General features: G+C 37.0%; 1 protein-coding gene across 3 annotated transcripts; it reads right to left on the bottom strand.

Annotated features, from left to right (window-relative positions):
• Nucleotides 1-129: 129 nt before the first annotated feature.
• LOC121330299 (calcineurin B homologous protein 1-like) lies at nucleotides 130-26,128 on the bottom strand. 3 transcript variants are annotated; one of them, XM_041276714.1, is made up of 7 exons: nucleotides 25,785-26,128; nucleotides 23,879-23,951; nucleotides 21,998-22,078; nucleotides 21,473-21,600; nucleotides 19,577-19,638; nucleotides 17,161-17,283; nucleotides 130-5,194 (listed from the first exon to the last, which is right to left on the bottom strand). In XM_041276714.1, exons 1-7 carry the CDS (start codon nucleotides 25,849-25,851, stop codon nucleotides 5,147-5,149), a joined length of 582 nt encoding a protein of 193 aa, XP_041132648.1. In that variant the 5' UTR covers nucleotides 25,852-26,128; the 3' UTR covers nucleotides 130-5,146. The 3 variants fall into 3 exon arrangements, with proteins under 3 accessions (XP_041132648.1, XP_041132646.1, XP_041132647.1); XM_041276712.1 differs by lacking the exon at nucleotides 130-5,194 and adding an exon at nucleotides 12,688-12,803; XM_041276713.1 differs by lacking the exon at nucleotides 130-5,194 and adding an exon at nucleotides 15,667-16,309.
• Between the last annotated feature and the right edge of the window lie 906 nt (nucleotides 26,129-27,034).

Genomic DNA, 27,034 nt, shown 5'->3' with positions numbered 1-27,034 from the left:
TTTACTGGAATTGTTTATCAAAGCAAAGGGTGCAGTAACTGGCATGCTTATTCATCAGAAAAGTGATCTGGTTTGTGTATATTCAAATTAGACTTGCAGTGTCCTAAACAAAGTGAAGTGAGACCCAACCAGAGTCTAGTGCACAACTGGCACCACGCTGCTTTTATTGCTGTAGAACTTTTTGATACAGAGGTTACAGTTTTATAAATCCGTAGTTTTCCTTTTTCTGAAGTGCATAGTTTAAAGCAATACAATTAATTAAAATACATAAAACAAGCAAAAGGAACAAAAAGCTTAATTGGTTATGCTCTTATAGAAATACACAAAAACATGAATTCTGAAGTATACTGTGTTTACTTGAAAGAATACATTTCTTACTGTACTCTGTACTTACTTAAAATGGTGATGTAAAATCACATACACATCATTCTGTTGACATAAAAAAACGATTTGTATTGATCTATATGTCGTACAAAGTGAGTGATACAGAATGAAAACACAAACATTAAACTGCAATTCTGTTGCCTTGAATTATTCAAGTGTCACTAGCTATGGCAACTGTTTTCAGAACGCTTTGTTGTTGCCGTTAAAGTCAAGGAACACTGGTTGGTAAAATCATGCTGCATTTCGTTTGGCATTAAGCTGTTGAACATACAACTAGAACCAAAAATAAAAGTACTAGAGCATGTATTTATAAGCTATTAGCTCTCATGCAGCAATAGCCAGAAAGTGTTCAAATTAGCTTAACACGTAGGCATGTCTCAAAGAATGAATGGCCATGTTAGTTTAACCCCATTAAAAACCCCATTTTTTAATTTTACCCACCATCTTAAACAAAGTACAAAATTCTTCATAAAGTTGCAGTAATATAAATAAAATCCAGTCTGGCTAATCTCGACAACCAGTACAGAACATATTTGTAAACGCAAAAAAGCACTTTTCCTATGACCCATAAAAGTGACAATTCTGCTGCAGAAAAACAAAACAGAATTACTTGGAAATGTAACCTTCACATATCTTTAAGCAATGCTTCTTCTTAATACACTGCTCAGAATTGAACCCAACTTGTCACTAAAATGATACACATACAGTTTGTCACACCTTGTTCTGCATGTTTATAAAACAATACAACAACTGCTTTTAGAACACAGTAGATCTGTCTAGTAGTGATGGAACAAATTACTCAATAAATGTGGTCAGGCTGCTTTGTGTCTTGTCAACATACCTTTAGCAACTGTATACATATACAGTTTTGTGTCACTTTTTTCAAACCTTACAACAATTTAAATTTGCAGACAACAGTGACCAAGTTTGTATTCATTCCTATAACAGAATTCATAAATGAATATGAAAAAATACATAAAAAAAAAAACAATGCATAATGATGTCTTAACAACACACATTCCACTGCACAGAAGAAAGTCTCTGGTATTTTGACGGTGGTATTAGTCCCAAGAGATTTTTTTTTTTTCCCCCAGCCAATTCAAAATGAAGGGAATACTCCTTTGAATTCTGATATTCACACATAAAAAAAAAACATGTTCGCCCCAGTACTACTATATGAGGATTTGCCTTTGCATATTTTACTTTAGTAATAACCTAATATAACACTATTGTAACATGCATAATATAAGAGGACTATTTCACTCTTTCTCATTTCCTAAATCACTTTCAAATATCTGCCTATATTTTCCTCTCAGAGAAAGGCCATTAGAAAACAAAATGACTAATACAAAGCCCAGTACGCTTGCCCTAGTAAATTAAAAGCCTACAGCTGTGTACCACACAAGCGGGACAATCAAAAAGACCATTTTGCTTACAGGTAGTATACAATATCTATACAGATACCATAAACTGCTCTTTCAAAATGAAAAGTGATTACATAACCAGAGGCATTTTCTGTAGGTAGACTAAAGCCAGCATTTTGGCTACCTTTTGTTAAGAACAATAAAGCCAGCTGACACATTTAAGCATTTTACCTTTAAATGCATTAAGAATATGATTTATCAAACACGTGCGAACGAATTTTAATCCTGACAATCTTTTAATGAAAATATAGATTTTACTGCACTAATTTGAAGAAAACAAGAATTTGGTTTCTTTTTGCTGCTGTAATTATAGCCTACAACAGGCAACAGGAAATGCCACCTGTCAGTAATCTTAAAAAAAAATTAAAAATCTTTAAAAACAAACAAAGCCCTTTCTCACTAAAAACATTTTTACAACAGTTTAATGTTTATTCATTCTACTTAATTCCTAAATCATTTATATTTCCATTCCGATACTAGTTCATGCATAACATTATTGCTCCTAAAATTCTATTAATAGTATGGCTTGATTTGTGCTATCGACATTCCAAAACTTGAGGTATTTTGCATTAAAATTAGTTTAGCTAAGCAGTAATCTACTATGCAATACTAAAACTATTGTGTTAGTATTTATTACAGGTAACACTAAATCCAGCGCTCATTGCATATAAATCAAATGTTGCATCCCTAATTATCAAGGTTGAAATACAATTTCTACTTTCAAAATGTATGTTTTTAGAACAGTCCAACAGAAAGTAGCATCTCAGCTTTGCTTAAAAAGGGATGCTGCGTTGTACGTTAGTAGCTCAATCAAGTTTCAATTTCTTGTTTAAAGTTATTCACATGCAAGCAACGCTAACCTCATGCATGGCCACTAATATGGCACTACAGCCTGCTATTAAGCTAATGCACATGGAACTATACATCTTAAAATGGAAGACGTGGTGATTTTGTTGTTCTCAAAACAACTTGTCACTTGTTTCACAATTATATACAAAACATATTGCACATACCCATAAATTCAGGTGAAATTTTAGGGTAAGGAAAGGGGAAATAAATGCAGTACAACGGTATAATGGCTGCTTCCATTAGCTGGGGAGTAGGAGTTTATTACCAGAAAATAACATAAAATAAAAGATGATTGCTCGCTCTGTAGGGTTGGGACAATTGATTATTGCGACAGTATTGATAATTTATACACATCCTTTATTGCCTCGAGGATAAGTCAAATGTATGTGCTACACATTTTTTTTTCATAAACATTCTCTTACATAACATAAATTTATCAACCTACCTGCAGTTTGTGTAAAACAAAATTAAAAAACTTTCTATACATCATAGATTTAGCTTTGCTTAGTATGAAGAGGCAACAAAAGATCCTGCCATTTTATTTGGGCATGGTCTTCAGAAAATAAGGTACATTCCCAGCGTGTATTGTAAATCAGATTGATTTATGCATGTAACTATTGCAGGAGGTTTCATACTGAAAAGCCATTCGTCATGCAAGACAATGGCAGGTAACGTTCTGCAATCTCTTTTTGTAGAGCAGCATCTGCTAGTGCATTATGGGAATATGCACAGCAGTGACGGTTTGTATTTTGGATGTTTAGATTTGATTCCCAAACAATATTGCTGAATATCAAGTATACAGCAGACATTAAATACATAAAATCAACTACAGCTTTAGGGGCATACAATAAGCAGGTTTGACTGCAGTTTTTCATAGAAATGGGTCTAATTCTGGTCCAGTTGAACAGGGGCAGGTAAGACCATTCGTGGATGACCCCTCCCTCTGTCTCAACAGAAGTAGCGACTAGCGACTATACTCACAGCATTTGGAAGCAGCCCTCACAATTGTTAGACCTGAACAAGAAACTCATGGAGAAAGTTACAGGGTTTAGCCATGCAAAGCTTTAACATCTTGCAGTTTTAACTTTAAAATCAATCTAAGCGATTCAGCACCCTGCTCTTGTACCACCCTGAAAGATCACTGTACTGCTCAATCATTAAAACTATTACAAGTAAATGTCGGTCAAAATAGTTCTGCTAAATGACGCATGAACTACCTTAAATGCAAATGTTTGGGTGTAGTGACCACTTTATTCATTTATTTAAGTATTTTGAGAGTGCCCTCAATTTTCTTACCAATTTAGACTGTCCAATTACGCTCTCTCACCACAGTAATTCCCCACACACCTAAGGAGAACTGAAGGTTCAGTGGGTGAGCTACCAGCCTCTGGAGGACAAAGGCCAGCCATGCAGGTGTCCTTTTCAGTTCACAGGCACCTGGCCAGTAGGGTCAGCTGTGGTGCGATGAGGAAAAACAGACCCTGAGGGTTTTGCCTCTCTAACCCATGGGAGCACCAGAGCCAATGCGACACTCCCTCCGGAATCTCCAGTGAAGGCCAGATAGTCCCCAATTTTAACACTTTTCTAGATATTACAGCAGCAGAAACTAGACATCAGAACTCTTAGTTCTGATCTCACATTTTGCTTGTGTGGATTCTGATTTCCAGATGGCATTACTGAATATCTGGGGTTTTGTAGTAAAGGCAGTTCTGCTCATTAAACCCACTGAGTCACAGAGAAAAAGATTACCCACGGCAGCTGTGGTCCACGAATGAAATACATGCCACACAAAAACAGAATTCGGAAGCTGCTGTCTAACAAATCCAAATGTTTCACTGGATGTTTGTTTCAGAAACACACTCAGTGTTTTGGCTGTCAATAGTATTACTGGTTTGGTCTCACTTTCCCAGGTGTTCCTTCCACGTTGTGGCATTTCTTAAAAGAATGAACAATTACTGTGAATCTGACCCTAATCTGAGATGCAACTTCAATAGAGTTTTGGATCGTGGTTCTACTTCAATAGAGTTTTGGATCGTGGTTCTATCTGAAGTTTAAGGTTGGTTGTTTTACTCAAATGTGCTCAAGTTACTGCAGTAACATCGCTGGTGGTAAGGGATAATGGACAGGTGATGGAAAAGATGACTATATGGACACTCGTTGGTTTGAGTTGACATAGAAAAATTAATAAACTGCGCTTGAAACATGCATAGAACCTGGGAAGTTTTTTTTTCTCTGCTTTTAGTGAACCTTTATGTTTAGGACACACAAAATAACTAGCAGGGTGCACTTCATTTATATGTTCTGTAATGTTACAAATAAATAATATATATATATATATATATATATATATATATATATATATATATATATATATATATATATATTTTTTTTTTTTTCTTAACTGGTAAAGAAAAGCAAAAGACTGGGAATTGTGGACTAGGTGGTGGGTGATGTTGGCTCATCGCTGGAGAGGCGTCTTGTTAAGAGCTTCAGCAGGACCACACTTTCATTGGCAGATACTGCTGAGGCATCGAGACCTGAATTAAAACACAAATGACAAAGTAATATTACCTACTGTGATATTTTCACTCAAAAACACTACAAGGATAATTGCACAGTACAAACAATAAAAACATGTGTGGTTCAAACTTAGCAGCACAGAGAGATCAAAGAATAAAGTAAATATGTATATCTATTTGTTAATGTGGACTAAATGTGAAGCATTCTAAGTAATTTCTAAACACAATCTTTAAAATCAGAGAGAAAGTATCAAATTCCATCTTCATACAATAAAGGAAACAGTTCCTGTCTTCGGGAGTTCTACTTTCCTGCCTTGATAGACTAGATCAAAGTGTCTTTATAGAATTAATAGCCAGCAAAACCTAGTGATCTGCCACTTTGGCCAAAGTTTCCCTTTCTTCTGCTAGCAAAATGCTGCTGAGCACTATAGGGCTGTATAGCAGCTCCTGAACTGGTCAAAGCATTAACACATAACTTATCAAAAAAAAAAAAAAACAAACAAACAAAAAAGGATTTGAGTAATTCACATAAGAACCACAAAGAATGATTTTAAATACGATCAAACAACAATGACAAAGTAAAGAAAGAAGAGTTCAATAATGAAATACAGTTTGAAGCTAATTACTATTTTAACACGTTAAAAAGAAAGCGATAAAAAGAAATGCAAATTAACCTCCTGCCTGACATTGACAGCCTAGTACCGACACACTCACACAGCTTCTGCAAGTCCTGCAGCGGTGGCGGAGGGGGGGGGGGGGGGGGGGGGGGGGCTTTGGGCTGTGAGCAGAGAAAGGAATGTTGCAGCATCTGCAATAATTTAAATAAATAAATAAATAATAAAAATACAAATTGAAATGCAGGTCAGCACCCACAAAACATTAGATCTGAAATGCCAAAACGGGCACAGCTTCTCACACGCTTCAATACGCGTACTACTGACCCAAATAAGAAAATGCAAGGTCACATTTTATTAGAATCACTGACATGTCACATGTGTATTATTTACAACGTACGCGATCTCTCTGACTGTATTATACTGACCGGCAGTTACTGTAGCGTCAAATCTGTTCGTGTGAGTTACTTGGTGTTATTTTCCTATAACAAACCGCTATAAGTACTACTTACTGAAAATAGGAAATAATACAAATACAATAGTGTTTGCCTCTCAGCTACATTAACTAAACCCAAGTGTATTTACTATGTGAGGTAGTTACTCAACCTTGTCACATGACCCTGCATAACAATTGTGCTACTCGCTAGCCTAAATAGTGCAACCAGTTCATAAAAAAGCTGGAACATCGTAGACCCTCACCTTTGCTAAAGCTGCCCAGAGGCGTTACCGATATTGCATTTCTTTATCGCCCTATTCTTCCTCGTCGGCATCGAGACTGCTGACAGCTACCCCACTCTAGTCGCCATTTTACCGCTTCTGCCGTGGCCTGGCGAACAAACCCACAGCGCTGCAGTTACTGCGCAGGCATTGTGCTGCTTGGCAGTCAGTCAAGAACGACCGCCTCACGGAACAGTGATAAACAAAGAGTGGACAGATGTAAAAGCTGCTTAAACCCACCCCTTCAGTGACGATTCATTCGAGGTATGACACAGCCCGGTTTTTGGCATGGACCTGCATACCAGTCTCGCGTTTTTATTGGAATATAACTACGCAGCGAGTGAGACAACGTGGAGGCATTTTTAACTTGAAATGAAATGTTTCTTTTCTGTCCCATAAGGACAGTGGGCAGGATTGTTTGTTATGGAGTGTTATAGAATGTTTTTACAGAGAAAGAGAGAGAGAGAGATGCTTTCCAGAACCATTCAAATTTAATATAATATTCTGATGTACTAATATAACAAACTATGGGTGACTGTTACTTTATATAAATTATCATGTTATGTACTAATGTAAGAATGGGCTTTCTCTGGTGATGTACTTTTTTCTTTCAAATAGTATATATCTGTAATTGTTTGCGTGATTTATTTTTATTACAAATATACAGTGGTTTGCAGAAGTATTCACCCCCTACCAATAATGTTACATTTTGTTGAATTACAAATAACCTATGCTGTTTTTCAAACAAACTTTTTTATTTTTTATTCAAAGCTGTAGTGGTTAAACTGAGCAATGTTATATGAGGAGGTTAAATTCAGCAAAACATGTAAAGAAAATGTACAAAATGAAATTTACTGGTTGCATAAGTATTCAGCCCCTTAAGTCAGTACTTGATAGAAGCACCTTTTGCAGCAATTACTGCTATGAGTCTTTTTGGATAGGTCTGCTTTGCACAGTGGCATGGTGAAATTTTTGCCCATTCTTCACAGGAAATTGCTCCAGTTCTGATAAGTTTGTTGGGGATCGTTGATGGACTGCAATCTTCAAGTCTCACCATACATTTTCAATTATATTCTTCTTCAAGTCCGGACTTTGACTGGGGCACTCAAGAACATGAATTCTCTTCTTGTTCAACCACTCCAGTTTGGCTTTGGCTTTGTGCTTCAGGTCGCGGTCCTGTTGAAATGTCAGTCTTGGCTGACTCAAACAGGTTTTTCTCAAAGATTCGCCTGTACTTTGCACCATCCATTCTCCCCTCTATCCTGACAAGCTTCCCTGTCCCTACTGAAGATAAGCATCCCCATAACATGATGCTGCCACCACCATGCTTGACAGCTGGGATGGTGCTGACTGGGTGATGTGCAGTGTTGGGCTTACACCAGATGTAATGGTTGGAATTTAGAACGAAAAATTCAAGTTTTGTCTTGTTGATCAAACCCTTTTTCCACATGTTTGCAGTATCATCTACATGCTTTTTTGCAAACTCCATACGTGCTTTAAGACAAGGCCTTTTGAGTAATGGCTTCTTTCTTGCCACCCATCCTTACAGGCCAGCTTTGTGTAGGGACTGGCTTATTGTTGATGTGTGAACACTGACTCCCATCTCAGACACAGAACTTTGCAAATCTCTCAAGGTCATTGTTGGCTTCAGAGTGACATCCCAAACCAGTTTCCTGCTTGCCTGGCTGCTCAGTTTGAGAGGGCGACCTGATCTGGGTAGTGTCTGGGTGGTATGATGCATCTTCCACTTCTTAATGATGGACTTCACCCATGTACTTGTGCTCTGTGCCTCTCTACCACTTTATCCCTGACTTGTTTTGAAAGCTCCTTGGTCTTCATGGTTGCTTTGTTGGATCACTCTGTGAGTTGCAGCTTGAAAGTCTTTATATATCTGAGGGAAATTATCTACATGTTAAACCACTCTGAGTACACACAAGCTGAAACCATTTCACTGATTTTGTGATGTTTCAAACAAATAATTTGCATCTGAGCTGATTTAGGGCTGCAGTAACAAAGGGGTTGAATACTTATGCAACGGAGATTAATCTGTTTTTCTCTATAAATCTTACTTATTTATATTCTAAATGCATTTTTTTTATTTTATCAATGTGGAGTAGTTTGTGTAGGTTCTACATGTAAAGTCTAATTTGAAAGCGTCCTGGAATATGCTCAGGTGAACAAAATGTGAAAACTTTGCAGGGGGGTGAACACTTCTGCAAACCACGGTATATCCTGCCCGCTATTACAGTATTACAGTTTTGTTACAGGATACATTAGTTTATCTCTTTTGTAATCACAGTTTTACATATATACTGCCCCTGTTCTCATTTACGTTCCAAATTCTGGACTGCTCTGGTTTTTAGATAACGTCCCAAATTCTGGACCACTCTGCTGTTCCAAATTCAGCCCAGTTTTTGGAATGTTCTGCTATTAAAACACATTTTTGAGACGGAACATGGTATTCAACACATTATGTATTAATATTCTTTATCTAAAATAATAGATAAATATTCTTTATCTATTCCTGATAGTTTAGGCTAAAAATATAGTTTAAACAGTTGAACTATGCAAATATAATGTAAAAACATTAATAAATTGTAAAATACCAATGATTACATCTAGTGAGAGCTTACAGACATTCCTGTGCAAAGTACAAGTAATATGTAAAATTGTGCCCCTCAGCCATTAGCTGTATATAGTCCTTCCGACTTGGAAACATTTACACTACCCATAAAAGGGTTAACTGCAAGAGTAATAGAATGACACAAGTTATTTGCAACCTGTATGACCTGTGTAATGCCTAGATTGATACTTTCTTGTAGTTGATACTTCTAACAACCCAGACAGTCCTGATATTGATAGAACTCCACAGGTTAAATGTATCAACATACGCCACTTAATAACTGTATAGATTGATACTATGTTGCAGTGCATAGCCTACTTCGAATAGTCGACAGGTGGAAACCTGACGTTCTAAACAGCTTGACATTAAAATTAGGCTTGGTAGTTTTTGATGTATATTCCTAACAAAACTACTTGCCTTCAGATGTCATTAAAAAACAATCATACCGATTAATAGCAAGATCGAGCCTTTCTTTTCACTGCAGTGAATGATGCACAGGCGATGTGTTAATTGATTAGTTCAGCGCTCTGACAGGTTCATTGCTCGACACCAGATTTACATAACGTCCTTTTAAATTCAAACACAAGTGGGGGGTGTAGAAAAAAGGGATTCAGTTGCTTAGCAGTGCCCACTTTGGGATGGTGGTAGAGGGCAGGAAGTTATTTAGCACATTTTTATCGCAAACTCAGCTGTGGGTACACACACACTGCAAGACCGGTTATTTATAATAATGTTTGCTCTACCGGCCTTTAATGCTGTAATGAATATTGTTGTCCATTTCTTAATTACGTCATGGACTGCTTATGGGTTGTTAGAAGTATCAGCTACAACAGATTCTCAATCTAGGCATTAGGTCAAACAGGTTGATACACGTCACTTGTGTCATTCTGTCACTTGCAGTTAACCCTTTTATGGCCATTATGTATAGCCTAACTTATCGGGAATAGATAAGGACTATTTGACAATACGATAATATTCATGTTCAGTTGTTGAAGGGCACTGGTCTCTTAAAAACCATAAAGTAATGATCTGATATAGGCCTTTATTGTATATTTTGGTGGAGGGCTTTTGTGTTGTTTTTGCATTTGATAGGTGAATAAAATATGTTGAATTCCGCCATTCTATATATCTATTCTATTCCTAATAAACCCCTACGCATGACTACATGTCGATGGACATTACATCACCAAAAGAGATGTCCGTTTTTGGAATAACATGCATTCCCATGCATCTGTTTCAGTGCAGTGTCGTTTCTTCATTGTAAAGAAATACCTTTTTAAAAAACATTTGTATTTGATTTCTGTTTCTTCTTTAAAATAAATTCAGGAGTGTACAAAAATACATTAACTTTGATTCATGTACTGAGAGTTACTCTTGAATTCACGATCCAGTTCTGGTGTACATTTTATGGTAAACTGAGCTGTCATCTGTAAGAGCAGTACATCCCAAAAACTGGGCTGAATTCGGAGAATTCGCAGAATTTGTGAAGTTATCTGAAAATCATAGCGGTCCAGAATCTGGAACGTAAATGAGAACAGGGGGAATCTATATGTAGCACTGTGATTACATTAGAGATAAACTAATGTATCCTTTAACAAAACTGTAGTAGTGGGCAGGATATATATTTGCAATTAAAATAAATCACGCAAACGATTATAGATATGAATGAATGCTATTTGAATGAAAAAGTACACCACCACAGAAAACCAGTTCTTACATTCGTGCATAACCTGATAATTTATATAAAGTAATAGTCACCCATAGTTTGTCATATTAGTACATCAAAATACCACATTATATTTTAATTGAAAGGTTCTGGAAAACATTAATTCTATCTCTTTCTCTCTCTCTGGATTGTGGGAGGGGCTTGCGAACTGAGAGCGCACTGCTTGAATAGTGCAGTTCTGTTTTTACTTGGTTTTACTATCTTTACACACTTAATTTTAAAAGGACCTTAATAAGTTTTTTTTTTTTTTAAACAACTTTATTTATTTATTTATTTATCTATCTATTGACCTCGCCGTTTGCAAGGCTAAGTTAGTGTGTGTTGTCCGAGGTGGGCGCACACTCCGGCGGGATAGAAGGCCTGACACCGAGGCATGGGTCCAGTTGTGTGCCCGACAACAAGGTTTCCATGGAGAGGATGTTCTGTTATCTGTCGGTAAGACAATTAGTTTTAACAACATTAAATCTGCTTCACGTATGAATAAGGCCATTGTTGTGTTTTTAAGTTAAAAAATCTCTAGTAAATAAAATTGTGGAGGAAGGATTTTCTGTCAGTGGTGCTTTTATTTCTGCTTTACCTCTTTCAACTTCTCTAAGGAAAGTGGTTTTAATCAAATGTTCCCCCTCTTATTCCAAATGTAGTGACTGAGGAGAATTGGCAATATACGGTAAAATAATGCCTCGTATTAGGGTGATTCCGTTAGGCTGTAAGTACCCCGAGGTGATCATGTGTTGTCTTTTCGTAGACGAGTGTTTGTATTGCCGCATAACCCGGGGCAGGATCTGAATGTAGCCTGGAGGTTTATTGCAGAGGAGAAAAAGTGTGTTATTTTTGCAACCTCGGACACACTGAAATACTTTTATTGTGGCGAGGAAGGGCACATGAAGCAAGCCTGCCCAATGCTCAGATCGGTGGCAGCGGCGGAGGGCAGAGCCGAAAGTCAGAGGGCTGGTCAGACTGAGGGTGTTCATGGAGCACAGGTGGAGGAGTCAGCGGAAACACCCGGGCCTGCACCCTGAGTTAAGAAAGAGGATTGCTGCGGAGGAGCAGCCTACAGCGGCAAATGTACAGGAACCCCCTGCCAATTCAGAGGAGAGCTTTACTGCTGCCATTAAAAAAAAGAAAATACATAGAAGACTTGAAGCAGTGGTCGTGGGGGAGTCTATCTGGTCCCTTCTAGCGGCGCACAAAGGTAGCGGGGGTCTCAACTTGCTACTCCGGGGGAGCCGAGCCGCTGCTTGCTGGTTGGTGGTGATGTGGAGTCTCAGCCCAATGCTGCCGCCGGGGGAGAGTGGCGGTGGCTGCGGAGCTTCCCTGCATAGAAGGAGGCCAGCAGGTAGCGCTGGACTAACATCCAGTGACGTCATAGCCCTGCCCTCAGCGGAGTCCTCTCAGCTGGAGGAAGATGAGTCGGGAGCCGGAGAGGAGGATTCGGCTGAGGAACGGAGGTGTTTGCGGAAGAGGACGAGGAGGGAGAGCTCTCTGACACCTCGATGCTCTCCGACATCCAGGTCAGTCAACCACCCCCCCCCCAAAAAAAAAAAAACTAGACTATTTGCTTGAACAGTTTATTAATTTTATTGATAGCTGTGGCAAAGTGGCTACTGATAGTGAACAGGTGATGCAGTGCAGGAATAATCACAGGCAGACAATTATAATCCAGTTTGGAAAGGGGTGCTTTATTTTATTAATCCTGGTCTGGGGACCAAACAATTAACCTCCGGCAGTACACACCAATGTGTAATGCACAGAAGAAAACAATAATGAAATGGCTTGCAGACCAAATAATAAAACAGGTTTTCTGCCCCACAATAATAGTGCAATACACAATTACCAGTCCGGGTGCGTGCTGCAGTGCTTGTGGTGGGTGATAACAATTTAACAATGACAGTGGTGCAGTGTTGTTCCAGGTAGTCTGGCCCAAGGCTCCAGAGACGTGTTAGCCGTCTAGTGAATTCACAAAACAAAAGACAATTACTAACAGCGAGAAAAACAAACAAAACACTCACAAACTCTTTTTCTCTTTATATTTAGAGAATTCTCCCGGTCCTTCCAGTTCCTCGTATTTTGAACCAAGCGAAGGTGAACGGGGAGTGTGGAGCGGCTGTGTGGAGACGGGGGTGTGCTGTCGTCCGGGAGGGTGCTGTACAAGCTGGCTGAGCTGAGTCGACCCAGGTGTGGGGGAGCTGTGCCACTTCTGCCCTGCCGTGGAAACTGTGTTCCACCTTTTCAAAGACTGCCCGCGACTCCGGCTTTTTAAAATGTTTCTAGAAGGCCTGCTAACAAACCTCGGGGTGCTTTTTACTAAAGGGTTATTCATTTTAAGTATTAAGTATTCTTTTAAAAATCGTTATCGGTGTTTACTATAATAAAATAATTTTAAAAATTCAAATTCTCTATCATCACAATGTTAAAAAATGTCTGCAAGCTTTACCAGTCGTTGCAATGTCATATTCATGTGACAGACAAGGACCAATCACAACGCGGGACTGTTATACGGTTGCATCCCAAAAAACAGGCCTGTATCAGGATATGACGACCGACACATTTTAGTTAGTAAACTAGAATGGAAGTTTCTGAAGAAAATTCGTCTGCGTTGTAAAACGACACTGTAGACACTGTTCGTATATACAGCAGTTCCATGTAAACAGTGTGGTAGAAGGGGCTATAAACAGCTTTACAGTTTTAGAACTGAATTTAAACAAAAACAAACAAACAAAAACATAGTTATAAGCCAGTTTGCAATGTATTAGTATTATTATTATAGTTAGTTTATTTTGTGTAAGGAGTTATAACACAGTTGTTATACCACTATTTACCACTATGGGGTATGTAAACGACAGCTGTAGCTTAAAGTTATGGCGAGTTTTCATGGTCGTAAGCGCCCTCTTGTGGTATATTCGAATGCAATCTTTGTTCAACAATGCTTGAAATAAAAATCAATGCAATATGCTTAACTGTGTATTTAAAACTAACTTTCAACGTTACATTTAAAGCCAGTAACAATCACACTAAATCAAAGACCGTTATTATAGTTCACAATATCCCTATTAATTAAGCCAGTAACAATCTCTAATAGCCGTGTGTGACAGGAATACAAATCACCTTGGAAGTTGGTTAATCTGGAAAAAGGCGAGACTCCGTTGCAAAAACGTATTGACCTGGAAGGGAAACAACTGTTGCCAGAAACCGTGAGTGTTGTGTTTATGTTTGTTTGTAATTGGCTCGTGTTGTCTTGTACGTTTCCAGTTAACACAGTTCCGGAGTTGTCGCCTGGGGCCAGCACGAAAAGGACAACACTGCACCTTTGTCACAGATAAAACTGTATTTGCACCACTAGCACTAATTCACACAGTGGCATTATAAATTAAGTAATACACGCCGCTGCATTACTGGACATATATTATTATTTACTGTTTGTTTTGCTGTCAGGCGCTGGACTTAAAAAATAAATAAAACAAATATTGTCACCTGCATTACAATTGTCTGTCTGTTCTCAACTGCACATTATCAACCACTTTGCCACACCCTGGTATTATACTAGCTTTGTACAGCCTTTATTCTTTAAGTTTCGTTTGGGTCCTAGAGTGGGCGTTTCGAGGTGGTTCTACCTGAACATTCGTGCGATCGTCACCATTTCAAGTGTATTTTATAGAGTAAGCGATTCTGCAGATTTTTGTCTTTTGTCATTACTAAAATAGTTTCTTCCTTAAAATAACCTGGTAAAGTTGCACCACCCCCTTGTTAAAGTCCAAACAGACATTTTTAAAATAATTTTTATAGTGATATGTCTTTAGTTTTTTTCTGATGCAAGACTTACACTGTGTGTGTGCGTGTGTCAGTAGAGTACGGTACTTGTATGCCTGCATTTTAATATAACTTGGTTATTTTAAGTCGACAAACAACACTATGCAGATCAAATTAGTATTATGATTAGTGCGCCCTGGTCTAAAATGTCCAATTTTCAGGGGTATTCTCCGTGAATAATCGTGCCTGTGACCCCCAAATCCACATTTCACTTAATCATTATATAGACTCAGTTGACAGCTACCAGCATGCATAAGCACAACAGTTCTGCCTGACATGGTTCTCGACTTATAGCCATTACAGTTTGGTTTTTTTTTTCAACAGGAAAGGGGTTAAGTCAACATGAACTGAGTAACCATTTGCAGTGTTTTTCCAGGGGTGTTATCATTAACCTACCTTAATACCCTAATTGTATCATACATCCCAAAATATTACACAGCAATATAAATTTTACACTAATGTACAAGAAACACTGAACAGTTCTACAAAACATTCCATGGAATGAAAGTCTACAAAGTAAATAAGGTAAAATAAAAGAATACTTTTTAAAGGACTGTGAGTTTAATAAATCACTGTTGCAGACACACAGTGTTGTTTCCTGTCTCTTCATACTCATTACTCTTGACCTAAGCAATACATTAGGAATTTATGATGACGGCTTTACAATACAGGTACAGTCAGGTATAGCTTTTTGATGCCCCCAATCTGACTAGCTCTTCAAACTCCCTCATCAGAACTGCATTCTGGGTTTGAATAGTGTAGATATACATTAGCTCCCAGTCTTTAGTTATTCGTTTCAATATTTTAACAAAACGTGTACTTTAAAGTCCCTTTTAAAGTAACCAATAGCTACAGTAAAAGACTATAAAACCTAATTTTACTCTAAAGCTTGTTAGTGGACCAATATTCACAGGCTATGTACAATGAAATGTATTTCAGTCTTGATACAGAATATAGCTGATAAACAACTAATAACAAGTAAATAAAGAAGTGAGCTACATGGTCAGAGAGGTTACTTTTTATTACCAGGGTGGAAACCTGGCCGCTATGACACAGACCTACCCTTAGTAGCACATTAGCTCAGGTGACAATTTGCTTCTTGTTTTTTTTTTTTTTTTTTTTTTTTCTTTTTTTTTTTTAAGTCTTCATATAATGTACTGTTCAAGCAGTTTGAACCCTGCAGGACAGTTTTATGATTTAAACTTCCAAATTATGGAAAATTAAACAATATCAAAAGCACTGCTATAAGAAAACTGTCAAAACCTCAAAGACGACAAGCTGATAGGTAAGGAGGGCACCAATACAATTCCTTCAATTTTTTTTGGCAATATTTTTTAGGGCTAGCAAGAAGTCCCCCCCTCCCTCCCCCCTCTGGCACTGTTTACATTCCAAGGCACACAAACTTCCTTTGTTACACATGGAGCAGCACAAGGTTGAAAGTCCACATACATTTAAAAAAAAAAAAAAAAGAAATTGCATTTATTATTTCCTTGAGTCTTTTACCGTGTACAATACACACACCAGATGCAAAGCCATCTGTTATTTACAAGATGATGTGATGCAACTCCTCAGCTAAATGTAGACATCCTCTTTCAGTGAAGGAATCGGATGCTCATTTTCTGCTCTACATCCACCTTTTCTAAAACCTGTAAAAAATATATATATATATATATATATATATATATATATATATATATATATATATATATATATATATTTATAAAACATTACGGCTTGAAAATGTAAAATATGATTGTTCTTAATTTTAATTCTTCAACTCTGGAGGGAACTGAATGTCACTCACAAACACAGATCTCTGATTTGTATCAGTTTAGTTTTATCTGAAGTAGCTTATGTTCTTGTTTTGGCAGCATCCAGGGTGACCATTATTGTAATGACAGTATATTAAGGAATTGGCGTAAATCACAAACTCCCTATTTAAATGATCGAAGAGCTAATTTAGTAAAGCCCTTACCAATCATGGTCTGAAAGCCTATAATATACATGTAGTCATTGTCCGAAAAACAAGCTGTTCAGACAAATTCTGCTTTATCTACTACACAATACTGAAGACATCTTCTGAACTTGCCAAACTGCAGGCTGGAGATACTGCCTGAATTTCAGTTACTCCAGGTGGAAGAGTTAGCCACTAGAAACTTGCTGTGGCTATGAGAGATTCAAAGCGAGGTTAAGTCAAACTTTTTTTTTTTTTTTAAAGTCACTGCTTTCTTCTAGGGCTTACACTGAAAACTATTTTATATATATATATATATATATATATATATATATATTCTGTTAGATTTTTGACCATGTACATTCTGCTAGCAAGGGGTTTAATGAAATTACAGACAGTTTTCTTCCATGACCAGCTTAAAAATCTCATTAAATTAGCCCCATATGTATATAAATTACACATTTTCACAGACTGATGTAATGTTGCACAGGCTGTGATATCGCAATGTGTACTCGATCACTAGGGTGATGTATAAAAATTCACCTTTATGAACTCGGTGAAGGAAATGAAACTGTCGCCATCCTGATCTGCCTCCTGAATGGTCCTGTCAGCAATGCTGCCCAACTGGTCATCAGAGATGTTAACACCAACCATCATGCGCAAGACCTGTAAACAACAACACTGCTATTTACTCCATTGTGATGCTGGCAATAGAAAAACAACACAATAATTACATGCAAGGAACTGTTAAATATTGATTTTTAACAAGTAATTTCTGGTGTTAATCGGCTGGCAATTATTACATCAAAATAATAACACACCAGCTCTGTTTCAACCCTAACATTTAGAAGGAAACATCAACACATGCTCTTTCATTGCATCTAGGTCCTCAAGGGTTATAACCAGAAATTTTGCTCATCTAATCACCTGTATGGTGCAAATTTGCTTTGGAGTTCCTACAGCAAGTGGCCCTTTAAGAAAAAAAAATACCATCAGCTGTGTGATTTTGTTGGTTTTTCCATTTTAAGCTTATTACATGCTTTTTGTCACGGAGACTGCCAGGTATGGCATTGTTAAATGAATAGGAGACAGACTTAAGACTGACAGTCAACAGACACTTATTTACACAGACATCTGTGAAGGTATGAAACGGGGTACCTAGCCATTTTGATACTGAATCGTTGTGATAGTTTTAAGATCAGCCACCTGCAAGGAACTTGACAAGCAAATGGTTAAGATATAAACTTGCAGTTGAGATTGTTGGGTGTGTCATGTACAGAAGGCTATTACAAATGTTACCAAGGTAAATGTCATTGATGAGGTTTCAGGTTTTGATGACTACGTAACCTAACTCTCTATACAGTATACTCATATACACCTAAACAAGGGCATCAATGCTGGGTGTGACTAACACAAATGTTCTCTTGCGGTAAACCGTACCCTCTTACTCACGACATGGAGTACAGAGCAGCATGTAATTAAATATGTCAATGTAACATTGTTCAGCAGGTTTCAATCGACTTTATGAAGCAAAATTTGTTAACTTTATAGGTCGATGCAACATGTTTGGCCATAGCTGTACGAGTCGTTCCTAACACATAGTATTCAACTGTTAGGAATATGTATGTTCCCTGCAACAGCTGTAGATACAAAATTAGATCACCACGACCAACACGCATGTTCATTTCCAAAGCATGCATGGGAATCTTATCCTGCTTCATGCATGCACAGTTCTTTGAACCTTTAAGGACCATGATGGTGTAAACACGCTCATACTGAAGTGTCATTCTGGGCCCTGATCGAGTAAACACAATAAAAAAGCTCTTCATTTCTTTAACTTACTGGGCCATCTTACTTTGCAGTACAGGTTGTAAACGCATATTACTGGATAGGAGAGGGATTGAAATTTACTGTCTGATTGGTTTTTCTTTTTCGTGTGACGTCACTAAGATAGGCATTTCATTCTTAAAGGGCAGAGACAGCTTACAGCAGCACGCAGAAACAAAACATCACAGTAACTTGCTCAGAGCTAGTAAAAAAAAGGGAAAACACTGTAAATCCAATGTATTTGACTTAATTATATTAGAACATGATTTCTGTCATGTGTTTTTACAACATTTAGAAATATCAAGAAACAAGTGGACATAAGCAGATAATGTTTCATGAACTAAATTTCAGGTACATTTTTTTCTTCTTATTACTAATAATAATGAAATGAAAAACCTACTTTAATTTATAAATTTATTTTGAGAAAAAAAATTAAAGTAGTGTCAATTATAGCTTATAAAGACCATGAGAATCACGTGAAACAATGTTTTGTAATTTACACAAAATACTTTTCAACAAAACCTTCAGGAAGCATTGTAAGGTCCCTCAGGTCATAGAATAACATATTTTTATACATGTATCACTATGCACAATAAATAATAATATACATATATTTTTTTTTTAAATCATGTTGAAAGAGAAAAAACAAAATGTTTTTTATGGTTTCTGAAGTAGTTTATAATGTTCCCCAGAGTGTTGTTTATAATGTGCCCCCCCAAAAAAGGACACCAATAACACAATGCTGGCTATTTCTTATAGGATGAGAATCAAATACAGCCAAAAAAACATTGGTCCTGGGGAAGCATCCAACTGAAAAGACCATGCGTTTAAGGGGTTAATAAATTAACCAAGTAAAGAACTAATTCAAAACCCCAAAATAGGGTCTTTACTGAGTTTCATCACACTTGGAAAAAACCTTAAAAAATAAATACATACATAAATAAATAAATCCAGCTTCAAACAGGACCCCCCCCCAAGCTCCCACAGGTTTGCCTTTCTCAGAACTACATTGAACTTTTTATTTATTGGTTTTTTAAATCTTGTCGTTCATTATTGGTAACTGTCAAAGTGAAACGAGTGCCACATATCCCATCAATACAACGTTACAACTTTAATGTTAATAAACCTGCACCTGCAAGAGCTCATCCCGTGATATCTTGTCATCCTTGTCCAGGTCGTAAAGACGGAAAGCAACTACAAATAAACAAAACAACGAATGAATCGATAAATAAAATCATTGTCAGCTTATTGATAAGGAACAGAATATTTGCAAAACTCTGAAATGGGTGATACAGTCGCTCTCAAAAGTATCCCCCCCCCCCGTGGACTTTTCCACATTTTATTGTGTTACAACGTGGAATCAAAATGGATTTAATTAGGAGTTTTTGCCACTGATCAACACAACAAAAGTCCATAATGTTAAAGTGAAAAATAAAATCTACAAATTGTTCTAAATTAATTACAAAATATAAAACAAAAAATAACTGATTGCATAAGTATTCACCCCCTTTGCTATGACACACTTAAAAACGCTCTGATGCAACCAATTGTTTTTAGAAGTCACATAATTAGTTGAATGGAGTCCACCTGTGTGCAATTAATGTGTTTCACATGATTTCAGGTTAAATACACCTGTCTCTGGTAGGTCCCATAGTTGGTTAGTACATTTCCTAACACAAACTACACCATGAAGACGAAGGAACATTCAAAGCAAATCCGGAATAAGGTTCTTCAAAAGCACCAATCAGGAGTAGGATATAAGAACATTTCCAAGGGATTGAATATCCCCTGGAGCACAGTAAAGTCCATTATTAAGAAATGGAGAGAACATGGCACAACTGTGAATCTCTCTAGAACAGGCAGTCCTCAAAAACTAAGTATCTGGGCGAGAAGAGCACTAGTCTGGGAGGTCACCAAGAGGCCTATGGCAACTCTAATGGAGTTACAGCCTTCCATGGCTCAGCTGGGAGACATTGTGCATATGGCAACAATAGCCCAGGTGCTTCACAAAACTGGCCTTTATGGAAGAGTGGCAAAAAGAAAGCCATTGTTGAAAAAAACTCACATCAAATCTTGGCTAGAGTTTGCCAGAAGGCATGTGGGAGACTCTGAGACCGTGGAAGAAGATTCTATGGTCTGATGAGATCAAAATAGAGCTTTTTGGCCTCACTGCTAAGCGCTTTGTTTGGCGCAAGCCTAACACCGCACATCATCCTGAGAACACCATCCCTACCATGAAGCATGGTAGTGGCAGCATCATGCTGTGGGGATGCTTCTCTGCACCAGGGCCTGGAAAGCTGGTGAAGATAGAGGGCAAAATGGATGCAGCAAAGTACAGAGAAATCCTGGAGGAAAATCTGCTGAAGTCTGCAAGAGACCTGGGACTTGGGGGAGAAGAGTCATCTTCCAGCAGGACAATGACCCCAAATATACAGCCAAAGCCACAGTGGAGTGGCTCAAAAACAAAAAGGTCAATGTCCTGGAGTGGCCCAGTCAAAGCCCGGAACTCAATCCAATTGAGAATATGTAGAAAGAGTTGACAATTGCTGTTCACCAAAGGTCCCCATCCAACTTGACGGAGCTTGAGCAATTTTGCAAAAAGGAGTGGGCAAAAATTGCAGTGTCCAGATGTGCAAAGCTGGTAGAGACTTATCCAAATAGACTCATGGCTGTAATTGCCGACAAAGGTGCCTCTACCAAATATTGACTCAAGGGGGTGAATACTTATGCAATCAATTATTTTCTGTTTTATATTTGTAATTAATTTAGAACGATTTGTAGATTTTATTTTTCATTCTGACATTAGAGACTTTGTGTTGATCAGTGGCAAAAACTCCTAATTAAATCCATTTTGATTCCATGTTGTAAAACAATAAAATGTGGAAAAGTTCAAGGGGGGTGAATACATTTGAGAGCCACTGTATATGTGTAAAGTTTCTTTTCACAATATTGCACTGCAATAATAAAGCACATTCAGGACTACAGTGATGTTCTAGGCTGTGGATATACTTCTTTTCTAAATACTTACAAAGCAGCTTGTTGTTTCTGCTGTTTAGTGGTTCAGAAACATTGGGGTCTTTGTTCTTCTCATGGTCATCAATAGGGCGGAAATGTGCCAACGTCCGCATGAACCCACGGAAGTTCACCTGGTCCTCTCTGTGAGCAAATCAAAAGCATCAAACATGCTAGTGCAAACTATGTTAAGTAATTGTGATTTACAAATTAAAATTGAATTATTCACCTCCCTTCAAATACCACACATATAAGAATAAGTACTGTACAAGTTGAAAAAACTAGGCCAGGCACATTTAATCATGATTTACATTTGACCCCAAGTTCAATTTGAATAACTAAAATAAATAAACAATAACACAACACTGTACAAGCATGATTTAACTGAGGCTTATTTTAAGAAGACTGATCAAGATACATGTTAAGTGTTACTGAACACACTAATAATTCTATATAGGACCAAGTTTCACAATCAAGCAGGGAAGACGTGTACTCAACAACACAGCAGGTTTGCTTACTGCTGCTGTAATGAGTGACTTACCCTTCTGGAAAGAAAGCGTTGATTATTCTGTCTCCCAAAGGGTTAATAGCAAGTTCTGGTATTCTTTGGAAATCTTCACGGCTACAAGAAAGAAATCACATTAACTCATAACTTTAATATCTATTGTATATGTAGAGTAAGAAGCTTAATAACAACAACTATGCAAAGTGGGAAGGGCAGGAGGCAATTCAAGGGCAAATTAAATCCTTGACTCAATACTCAAAAGAGTATAAATCAAGGTTGTTTATGATGAGTTGGTACTGTATAACGAACTAATGAGACCACATTTTTGGTTCTTGTATTAATAAACAAACAATGCATCCTTGGTAAGAGTCCAGCTAAGAACAAACAGACTAATCCTAGGGCTAAAAGGTGTAAGTATGAAGATCGTTTGAGGAAACTTAATCTGTTTTTCCAAGAACAATAATGAATTCCAGGAAACTTAATTACAGTTTCCTAAAAGGGAGCTGACAACAGCTGAAAATATTTTAATCTCTGCACAAAGACCTGGGTCAGAGGACAAAGGTGGAAATTGAATGTTTAGCAGGTATGAAAATTGTTTCCTTGAAACGTTGACCAATACATAGGTTAACTGGTACAAACTTTATCAAACTTTTGTTTAATGAGTAACAGTCACTGCAGATTCCAGTTGGAGAGCAATGCAAAATATTGTATCAATGCCTGGGCGGGATCTTTGCAGAAATGGCAAAAATATATCCATCCATTCATATCTGTAATGAATGTTTACCATTTCATGGGGACTTTTTGCCATTTTATAAAGTGGACACACATCCTTTAAATGGCCATTACATTTCAAATTAAGTAAACCTTATTTTATTCTTTCTTACAAAAATGGTACAAATTTCAGAACACTAGAAAATGGATAGCGGACTGCTAGTACAGTATTAGAGTTTCATTTAAGCAAAAATGTAATTACAGCAGTTAATATGTTAAAACGAGGCCCTGCACCATTGTTTTATATGAAAAAAAAATATATAATAATAATAATAATAATAATAATAATAATAATAATATATAATATATATATATATATATATATATATATATATATATATATATATATATATATCTGTATATATAATATATATAATGCTTCTGTTATACCACCGAACACGTTTAAAACACACCTTCCCCAACTGTCTGTCTAATTCCACACAGCACTGTAATTAAACTAACTTCATGCTTTTAGAATACTTACACAAGCCCCAATGAATACTTTTTTCTTAAAGGTAAGCACACATTAAACATGGAGGCAGCAAACACTGTCTGTATGCACAGTAAATACACAATCAGGCAAAACAGTACTTCACAAGTTTATCATTATTACATTTCTGAGTTGTAACTGCTGTAACTTGTAACTGTTGCTGATCAGGGATCAATTGACTAATTCTTAATGGAGAGTAGAATAGCTGGGGGGGAAACACCAAAAACCAGAACCCCTACACACCTGTCTGTGAATTTAAATATTTTGTTACAATACCTCCAAATACTCTACCAGCAGGAGTTTGTGCTAGAAAGTGCTGGAAATGTTTAAATGGAGCAATACTAAACTTTATGTGGCCTTGGATTTATAGTAAGAGGCTATGAAACTTATCTAACCACAGGAATGTCCCTAACGTCCCAGTCTGACCATAAGCAACAAAAAAAAAACCCTTATGACTGTTAAGACGGAGTTCCGCTTTTTAGGCTTACAAAAATAGTGTACTGACAAAGACTCAGTATCAGACCCTTGCAGACAGCCTTTAAGCTCTGTATGTCTGATCCTTTCTCGAGAAAGTGCCTTGGGTAAATAAAACTCTTAAATATATTTTGGGTAGTGTTCATTGATTTTCAGATTTCCACCACAAGTTTTAGGCTTACCATAGTGTCCCATTTTCTCCTTTGTCCAGGCTGGTAAATCGGCTGTACAGTCGTGTTATCTGACTGTGGGAAACTGTATGAAATCAGAAAACAGATGAAATTATAAACCCCAGTAAACATATGTGTTTTCATTCCAATCAGAATCTCCAGACACATGCTTTATTTTATACAATTAAAGTGAACAAAAACAAAACAGTAAACTTTCTAAAGACATTCTTTAGCAAGGCTTTATCAGAATCTGGGGCTACATTGCAGGCCAAGCACATGTTCTTAAACTCTTAAACAGGTTCATATATCTGATCTAAGTATGCTAAAAGCAACTGCTAAATGGATTCAGATGACAAATATTTTGACTAAAAGCAAAAGTATGTCTTCAGAATGTTTGTCACTGAGAATCTATTGAGCTTATTTAGGTATTTTGCATTGCTGTGTGTTTTACAATCACACTGAATGCATGCTACTTTTTCATTTTATGATGGCTCTACTATATTGAAAACTACATTGCACACTTCCAGTTCTCTTGGGGAAAACAAACTCCTGAGCTCTCTTACGAGCACTGTTTCTGCATTTTATCTTAGGTGTCCTACTTCAAAACTTTTTTCTGCATTGAAATTCACTTTGTGAACAGCAAGTTCAATACTTAAACAGGCTATATCCTTCCTTCATTCCTTTCCATACAAATTATCCCCAGAAATCAGTGGCTGTGCTAATGTCTTTTTCGTTTTTCTTTAATGAAACAACCTTTTGTAAATATATCCAATAATTTATTTAACCAAAAACATATTCTGATATCAGCTACCCACTTTTTAGGACCCTATATAACTCAATTAATTATGCCAGCTGGCAAAGGTATGCCCCAGGTGTTCATTCTCAACTATTGTAAAACAACAACTCAGGAACAAAAGGTACCAAGCACAAGCACCTAAGGTCCAGTACAATTGGAAAGTATCCAGACTTTGAACTCATTTGGCTGGTATTACACAATCTAAGTCAATGTCCCATGATTGTTTCTAATTCATTTTGACAAATGTAGTGTTTATGCAAATGAAAGGTCAAAGATACCCTGATAAGGCATTTACCCACTCCACCAACTAGCCTTCCCCACCACATTTATTATGAAAAAAAAAATCCACTTATCAGCATAATCAAAAAATCAATATCTTAGCCTGGCTGTGCTGAAAGTATTTAAAAACTGTTTAAGCAAGGAGTGCAAAACCGTGACATTCTTAACTGATTGGGTAACATTGGTTACACTGTAAATATGTGCAAACTGACCATCACAGTACAATAAACCATTTTGATGACTTTATTGATTCAAGGCCAAGTTTTGGTTTATTTTTGTTTCTGAAACCAGCTAATGTTGTTTTCAAGAATTGTAAGGTATGTTGATTTTTATAACCTTATAAAAGAAAACACCTCCTGCTTGATTGATAATCTGCTATTTAGACCAGAAATATTTGTGATAAAACCATCCTTGCACACACGTACCTAAAATAATAATAATAATAATATGCACAATCATAATCAATAATATATATAATAAAAAAAAGCAAAGTACAGTACATTTTTAAAATTCTTGACAGGGAGTTTCCTTTAATAACAGGTACATATCATTACTAGAGGCAAGATATGTACTGTCATTTTATCTGCCTACACATTCTTATAAATTATTTCAAATAATAAAATAAAATCTTGATAAAGTTGTTTTATTATTATTATTATTATTATTATTATTATTATTATTATTATTATTTTACATTGTCATATATACTGCAAACCATACAGTAACATCGTCACAAGCAAACGCTCAACCAGTCAACCAGTAACACTAGGCTAATCCGAGGATAATATGTCCAATGCTAGGCCGTTTCTAAATGCTCTGCAGTTGCAAAATGATTCTACTTACAGCCGGTTTCCTTTTTAATTTCTTCAATTTCTTCATCTCGCAGCAACGTAGAAGCTCTCGATCCCATTATAAGAAATATCTGTGTTAATGTTCTGTCCTGTCTGTGCTGTACTGTTAACTTGACGAATGACAGTTGGCGCTCAGTCTGTCAATTCAGTGCGTGAATGTGCTTTAGAAAGAGATTTGTTTCCTTCAGTCTATTTATTCTCAGCTGTGGTAAATTCAGACGTTTGTGAATAGTTTCCTTACTGTTTACTTTGGACCAATTTACATAGCACTAAGTTGCTCCGTTTATGTCCTCTCTCCAGTGTCAAGCATTTCCTGTTATGCCTTTTTTGGTGGGCCGGGCTAATAGATAAGTAATTTATATGACGCCGCCTAAGAAAAAAAGGGACACGCTTCTCACTGAGCTAAGCAGCGGGAACCACTAGATTTCAGTTGGTTTGTTAACAAAAAAAAAAACAAAAAAAAAAAAACAACAACAACAACAACAAAAGAACAAACACACAATAGTAATAAAGGATTCGCACCAAATAGTTTGGACGCGAGAATAAAACAATGACTCAAATAATTAGCCATATAAAAATAAATATAAAAAAATCTAAATAAACTCCATTAGAGTATACTTTTTTGTAAAACCTAAGCATTGTGCATTTTGTAAAAGCATGAATATATGTTCTTGGCACAATTAATGTTTCTATTCAAGTCTTCGTTAATTATGTGCAGAATGGTGGACTCTGCAGCAGAGATGCACTGCCAGTATTGGCTAGGTGCATATAAGAACATAAGAACATAAGAAAGTTTACAAACGAGAGGAGGCCATTCGGCCCATCTTGCTCGCTTGGTTGTTAGTAGCTTATTGATCCCAAAATCTCATCAAGCAGCTTCTTGAAGGATCCCAGGGTGTCAGCTTCAACAACATTACTGGGGAGTTGATTCCAGACCCTCACAATTCTCTGTGTAAAAAAGTGCCTCCTATTTTCTGTTCTGAATGCCCCTTTGTCTAATCTCCATTTGTGGGGCCAAGCCAATCAAAAACTTACCTGCAGGGATGGATGTACGTTTTTAGGGTAGTCTGCAGTCTTGCCCTGACCTTCACTCCTAGTCGATAAATTCAACTTCACGCAACTTCCCGGTTAAAAGTTTATGTTGCATGTCATATTCAGATTACTTGTTTTGAGTCATATTTGCTCTGTTAATATTTCTTACGCTTTGAGAGGACCTCTGGACCTGTTGTTGTTCTGCGTTCT

The sequence above is a fragment of the Polyodon spathula genome, chromosome 17 (assembly GCF_017654505.1).
Source record: "Polyodon spathula isolate WHYD16114869_AA chromosome 17, ASM1765450v1, whole genome shotgun sequence".
Lineage (NCBI taxonomy): Eukaryota > Metazoa > Chordata > Actinopteri > Acipenseriformes > Polyodontidae > Polyodon > Polyodon spathula.
Note: the sequence above shows the minus strand (reverse complement) of the source record. Positions and strands in the feature narration are given on the sequence as shown.